This window comes from Pteropus alecto, unplaced genomic scaffold (assembly GCF_000325575.1).
Source record: "Pteropus alecto unplaced genomic scaffold, ASM32557v1 scaffold271, whole genome shotgun sequence".
NCBI classification, from domain to species: domain Eukaryota; kingdom Metazoa; phylum Chordata; class Mammalia; order Chiroptera; family Pteropodidae; genus Pteropus; species Pteropus alecto.
The window spans coordinates 700127-707261 of record NW_006430730.1 but is presented as its reverse complement, the minus strand read 5'-3'; the positions used below and the strand labels follow the sequence as shown (position 1 = coordinate 707261).

General features: G+C 50.8%; 1 protein-coding gene across 1 annotated transcript in view; it reads right to left on the bottom strand.

The window, feature by feature from the left end:
* Nucleotides 1-7135, bottom strand: part of SPTBN4 (spectrin beta, non-erythrocytic 4) — a 68180-nt gene that overhangs the window by 6495 nt on the left and 54550 nt on the right. The window contains exons 26-31 of the mRNA XM_025050866.1: nucleotides 6278-6482; nucleotides 4952-5332; nucleotides 3517-3761; nucleotides 1062-1200; nucleotides 883-967; nucleotides 314-510 (exon numbers count right to left, since the gene is read on the bottom strand). Coding sequence (XP_024906634.1) covers nucleotides 314-510; nucleotides 883-967; nucleotides 1062-1200; nucleotides 3517-3761; nucleotides 4952-5332; nucleotides 6278-6482 — 1252 coding nt within the window. The remainder of the gene's footprint in view (nucleotides 1-313; nucleotides 511-882; nucleotides 968-1061; nucleotides 1201-3516; nucleotides 3762-4951; nucleotides 5333-6277; nucleotides 6483-7135) is intronic.

Genomic DNA, 7135 nt, shown 5'->3' with positions numbered 1-7135 from the left:
CCTCCTTCCTGAATTTCCCCCCACCCAGGACCTTAAGCCTCTGACTACAAGGGTCTCTTCTCCTCTAGACCAGGCCAAGTGCGTCCAGGCTCCCACAGCCCCCTGTGCTTCCCCATCTCAGCCCTGGGCTGTCACTGTCTGGTGCTAGGTCAGTCTTTGCCGCCGCCCACCCCCTCCAGGGCTCGGAACCCGTGAGGGTCTGTCTCTGCCTCACTCAACACAGCGCTAAATACCAAGTCCCAGCATGTCTGTCTCTATAGAGGGATGGGGCAGGGCTCCGGGTGGGGGGCTGGGGCAGGATCTGGGTGCTGACCGTGGTCAGGCGCCGCAGAGAGCTGAACCTTTCTTCCCAGGCTGCGGCTGCTTTGCGGAAGGCCTCGTGTCTCCGGATAAGCTGCTCCACCTCGTCCACGCTGCTGCCCAGCTCCCGGCTCTGAAGAAGTGGCTCTTGGGCTGTCAGCCAGGCATCAGCCACCACCGCCTCCTGGGCAAATTGGTGCACCTCCAGCACTGAGGGGAGACACATGGGGTAATTGTGTTGGGGTACCCGGGGGCCCTTCATGGGGCAGAGGCTGTCTTCTCTGGCCTTCCATACCCCTCTGGCTTCCTCGATGCTCAGCACTGACCACTCTGAGCTCTGCAGGAATCAGAGAGGCTGGAGCTACTTCTGAGGGCACCAACTTCTCCCCTAGGTACCTGCCACCAGAACTACAATGGCAAGGCAGACCCCTTGTCCACCCTACCAGGCCTTCATGATTGCTACTGGGGACCCATGAGTGAGTGGTGTGCAAAGCATGCCTGTGTCACCCCTCTGGGCCTTTTCAAACCCACTGGAGCATGTCCCTGTGCCCTCGAGCCATGTGTGTCTGGGCCCCCACTCACTCTGCTGCAGCCACTCCCAATGGCGGTCCCACTTGTCCGACACCTCCTCCTTCCTGGTTCCCAGCTTGTCCAGCTGTACCTGGATCTGGGAGTGGTGGGTAGGTGGTAGAGGCATCAAGGGCGGCTCCCACCCCAATGGGCACGGATGGCAGAGAAGGGCCCCCTGCGCCCCTCCCCACCTCGTCAGCCATAGCACTTTTGTTGAGCAGCAGAGAGCGCCCCAGCTCCTGGCAGGCCGTCAGCTCAGGCACCCGCGCCTCCAGCTCCGTCTTCAGGCCCTGGTGGTAGTTCATGAGCACCTCCACCGACGACACGTCCCTACAGTGGGCAGCGGGCAGGGATCTGAGCCACAGGCGGCTTCCCTCAGCCCGCCCCATAGTCACAGAGGAGCCCAGATCTCTGAGGCCGAAGTTCCACACAATCTCCAGACACCCACCTTTTATGCCCAAATTCTGAGGGTCCAAGGTTCTCCACTGATTCAACGATTCCAACTTTCTCCAGGGTGCTACAATGTCACATTTTTGTGATTCTAAACTAAGATTGCAAGATCCAAATTTTTCCAATTTCCTAAAGCTATGCTTCTGAAGGTTCCACTAGCCAATGATTCTAACCTTTTAAGTGTGCTGGTCAGTACAGCAGCCACTAGACGTAGGTGGCGACTGAGCAGTGGAAACGTGGCTGGTCTGAACTGAGATGTGTTGAAGTGTAAAGTACACACCATATTGTGAAGATTTAGTATAAAAAAGAATAAAATATCTCAATAATTTTAATATTAACTACATGTTGAAGTGATAATATTTTGAATATACTAGGTTAAATAAAATGAATTAGTAAAATTAATTTTCACTTGCTTCTCTTTACATTTTTAATGTGGTTACAAGAAAATCTTAAGTTATATATGTGGTTCACATTTGTGGCTTGCATCGTAGAACTACTGGACAGCGTACCTCGCTGTCCTATGTCCAAAACAAATTCCAAATTTCCAAAGGTTCCATGGGTCAGCAAGTATAGCTTTATAAGACTTAAAATGGCCAAACTTATTTCTGAAAGTTTCACATTGTAATGATACCTAAGACTTAGACTCTCTAGAACGATCCGATTCTCCCCTGAAATTCTCCATGTCTGTCAATTCGCCCATCATTCATCCTCAGCTCCTTTTTCCCTCAGTCCTTGAAGCTAATCCATCAGTCAAGACTGGACATTTATGACTTTAAAGCATAGCCTGTGAAATGACATGACACCTGGGATTTGTTTCAAAATAACTCAGCAAGGGGTAGAAGGGGGACATGGGGGAGTTTATAGATGAAATAAGATTGGCCAAATATTGATAGTTGTTCAAGCCAAGTGTTCACTATGTATATGCGGGTTCACTATACTGTTATGGCTACTTCCGTGTATACTTGAAATTTTTTATAATGAAAAGATTTTGTAAATTCCTAAAAGCAATCCCTTCTCCCCATCTCTACAGCCACCACACTGACCCGAGCCAGAATCAGCAGCAGCAGCCTCCTGACTGGTCTACCTGCTTCCATCTTTGTTCTCCATATCCTACTTTTTGCAAGGCATCTGGAGTGATCTTTCTCGAATGTACATCATATCACATCACTCCCCTGTTCTAGACTCTCCCATGGCTCCCTTCTCACTCTGAAAAAGGGCAAACTCCTCACCATACCCTACTGCCCCTTAAACGTCATTTCCTGCCTCTCTCCACACTCTCCTCACTCCCTCCATGCAGTCACAGATTGTCTGGCTCTTCCTCCAACATGCCTAAGCACAACCAGCCTCAGGGCCTTTGTACCTGCTGACCACTCCACCTGGAGAACCCTTCTTCCCAAACTTTACCATCACTTCATTCGGGTCTCAAACATCATATCCTCAGAGAGGCCTTGCCAGCTAGCACCTCGTCCCCTTACTTTGCTTTATTTTTCTTCAGAGACCTTATTACTATCTGAAATACTATTAGGTGTGTGTTTACGTATCTGTTGCCTGTCTCCACCCTCAGAATGTAAGTTGCATCGGGGCAGGGGCTTGGCTTTGCTCACCATCTGTCGCGCAGTAGGCATTCGATAAATATTTGCTGAGTCAAGTAATGTAGACTGAAGGCCTCACAGTCATATAAACAATGCTACGTGAGTGCACGTTTAGTCCCTAAAACCTCCCATGTGATCCTCTTTTTCTCATCTGCAGCTGGATACAGAGGGTCCAGCAAATGACACCCAGGACCAAGAAAGGCACCTGGTTCCCTATCACTGTGGAACAGGCTCCTACCAGACACAATGAACCATTATGTGGGCAATAAATCAGTGCCCACCAGGTTAAGCCACACACATATGGTCCTGTACCTCCCTGTCCCTATTCTGGCTGCAACCCATCCCATGCCATGACACCCCCACATAGAGGATAGTAGTGGGCGATTGGGAAGAACAGAGGCAGGAGGACGCCCCATGCTCTGAGCCCCCAATGCCAGGCCTGACAAGGGGTCTTAGTATACATGATGCATTTAGAATAGTGCCTGGCACACAGAAGTGACACACCGATATTGGCTATTGTGATTTCTTATGGCAAGGGGGCTACTGATGGGCTGGGAGTGGCTGCCCAGAGGCAGGCAGAAGCCTGAGGTGTGAGGAGGGGCACCTGGGCTTGTCAGCTGCCCCAATCTGCCCGGCGATGCCATCCATCCAGGAGAGCAGGTCCCGGGCCTGGCTGTGGAATCGCAGGGCGTCGGCCGTGGAGCTGACGTGCAGGCGGGCGTCCTCGCAGGCTGCCAACAGCTCCTTCCAGCCCTGCATCACCTCCTGCTCCCGGCTGGCGATGGCCTCGGCATGCTCGCCCGCATACACCGTCCGCAGCTGGGCTGCCCCCTCCTGCAGCTGCCGTACCTGAGGGGCACGCCAGGTGGAGCACCAGCCTTCCATGGGGCCAGGCTCCGCCCTCTCTTTCCCCCATCTGCTGGCTGGGAGCAGAGCCTAACAACTTAAGGAGCCCGCACCCTGCTGATCCCACACCTGGGTTTCCCTGTCCGCTGCCTGATTTTTCTTTGACTTACCTGCATTCTTTTCGACCTACCCCCAGGTTTCTTTCAGTCCACTACCTGATTTCTTTTGGTCTAAGAGCCCTATGTCTATAGGACCTGTCACCTCATTTTTTCAGGCCCAACTCTATCTTGTTTCAGACCGATCTGATTTCTTTCAGGAAACATCCTTCCACCCTGATGTTTATGAGACATACTGTCTAGTTTTTGTTTCCCCTCAATTTTTTTCAGACCCACTATGTACTGCCCAATTTCCTGCAGAATGGCTATTCAATTATTATCAGATCTCCTGTCTAATTTCTTTTGGTTCTGCTATGTGAGTTCTATTGGACCCACAGCTCACTCTGATTTCTTCTGAAGTGACCACCACTTTCTATCAGATTCACCACTTAATCATTATCAATCTCCTCGCCTGATTTCTAACAGTCATTTGTATGACTTACATAAAAATAATCGTTCAATTTCTACCTCCCATTAGATCTGCAACCCGATTTCCTTCAGTTCTTTTGTTTGAGTTCTGTCAGGCCCACAGCTTCATTTCCATCTGATTTCTCAGATCCACCTCCCAGTTCCCGTCAAACCCATTGCCTGATTTCTATTAGCTTCATTGCCATTTCCAATAAACCCACCCCCAGCAAATTTCTTTCAGGAAAATCATATGATTTCTATCAGAGACTGGATATCTAATATCTATCTGCCTCACAGGCACATTTCTCTTAACCCTTTCCCAATTTCTTTTTGACCGTGCATCTGGATTTGGGTAAGATTCACTTCAAAGTTCCTAGGAGAACCCCTGCCCAAGGCGCTTTGAAATATTGTGTGATTTCTGCCACTGTCTGATTTCCGTATACTACGAAATCAGTTCATTTTCCACCTGCCCCGTCATCTAAATTTCTCCATTCCACGGCGTTTTCTATCTCTCCGACCATCTAGTTTCAACGTGCTCTATAGCTTGATTTTTGCCTGCCCTGTTGCCCACTTCCCTTGGTCACACTGTCCAGACCCTCCCACCGCCCCTCCTGGCCGCCGGCACCCCACCTGGGACACGAGGAGCTGCAGGTCATGCTCAAAGGCGCGCAGAGTCCGCTGCATGGAGCTGGCACTGGGTCTCGGTTCAGGTGGGGCGGTCAGGCGGGGCAGGCGCCTCCGCTTCTCCTCGATCTGTCCCTGAAGCTCTCGGGCATCGCTGAAGAACTTATGCAGATCTCGCGAGGCAGCCAGAAGCTGGGCCCGTGTGCCCATAAGCTCCAGCAGCTCAGCCCAGGCCTCGTTCAGCCCGTCCTTCCATTCAGCCATGGTGGCCGCTGCTGTATGGCCGCACTCGATCAGCTCATCAACCATCTGGTTCACGGCCGCCAGCCGCTCCCGCCCTGCCGTGCCAGTCTCACTGGCAAACTCCGAGAATTTCTCCTGCAGCACCTGCCACCAGGAGATGGGGGGGAACGGTATGAACAAAGGTGCTGTATACACCACACTCTCTCCAACCCACCATCTTGTGGCCAGTGAGAATAACAACAATCATAATTTAAAACATTTAACACTTATTGAGCACTTACTCTATAGCAATAATAGTATCAACAATAATAATATAAAATGCTAATAATAATAACACTGTGTTGGGTGCTGTGTGTGCCGAGTACTGTCCTAAGTGCAATATGGTACCGTGGCCCCCAACCTTGCCCTCTGTTTTGCTCTCCATGGTTTATGTAACCCATGATCAACTGTGGTCCAAAAATATTAAATGGAAAATTCCAGAAATAAACACTTCCCAAGTTTTAAATTGTACGCCATTCTGAGTAGTGTGATGAAATCTCATTCTACCTCACTCTGTCCTGCCTGGGACGGGAATCTTCCCTTTGTCCAGCGTCTCCACGCTGTGTGTTCCTGGCTTGTTAGTCACTTAGTAGCCATCGAGTTTATCAGATTGATTGTCGTGATATCGCAGTGCTTGTGTTCATGTAATTCTTATTTTACTTAATAACGGCCTCAAAGTGCAAGAGTATGATTGTTGACAGTTTGGATATGCCACAGAGAAGCTGTAAAACTCTTCCTTAAGTGAAAAGGTATATATATATATATATGTGTGTAAATAAACTTTACTATAGGTTGGTATGTATAGAAAAAAACATAGTATATATAGGGTTCAGTACTATTAGAGGCTTCAGGCATCCACTGAGGGTCTTGGAATGTATACTCTGTGGATAGGTGTAACTACTGTATATTAAATTCATTTGGCTCACAACAGAGCGACGAGGTGGGTGCTATTATTATCTCTATGTTACAGATGGGGAAACTGAGGCCCAAAGAATCTCAATAGCATACACAGTAGCCACTGGTATTATTGTCATTGCTGACGATGCTCACCGTGACGTGCTCAAAGTCTTGGCCAAGCTCAGGTGAGCCAGCCACCACCTCCTTCTCCGCGATCCAGTGCTCCAGCTCGTCCACCTGGCGGCTGAGCTGATACAGCCAGTACTGCTGCTCTAGGCCCACCCTGCGCTCCTCGCCCAGCTCCTTGAGTGCCACATACAGGCGGTCCACCTGAGACTGTCGCCGGCTGATCTGCTCACTGATGGGGGACAGGGAGAAGCAGAGAGGGAACCCCTGAGACTTGCAGGACAGAGCCGTGATCCCCTGACACCCTCTCTGAGGGCATGGCTGTGTCTCCTCTGAATCTTCAGACAGGGTAGTATCCCTTAGACTCCTTTGCACAGGACTGTTTTCTGCAAGCCTTGGATTCAGTCAACCCAGGAGGTGTACCTCAGCACTCAGGCTTCCCTAAACTAGATAAGCTCAACGCCCCTTTCCCTAAAGCCAGTCAATCTGCAGCTCCACACCGCTCCCCTCCAGCAACCTAGGTGGGACTCCGGTCTCCCTACCTGGGTCTGGGGCTAATCCACCTCACCTCCAGTTCCAGTCTCCAGGTTTGGGCGGACAGAGATCTAGCCCTGTGCTGCCTCTCAGCTCTCTCCTGGTCCAGACCTCCCACATGTAGCCCCTACTTCTGACCTCAGGAAGGCCACTGGCCCGCCATCCGGAAAGTCCCAGGCCATGCCCAATCACAGAGCTCCCAGACACTGCTCAGACACTGGGTGGGAAGAGGACCCTCCCCTGCCTGAGCTATTACTTATCACCTCAGTCCTAGACAACGCCCCCAACCCCTACGCTCAAATCCCAGTGCTTCTGGCCGCATCCTCTCAACCACCCCTGGGCAGTGTCCGT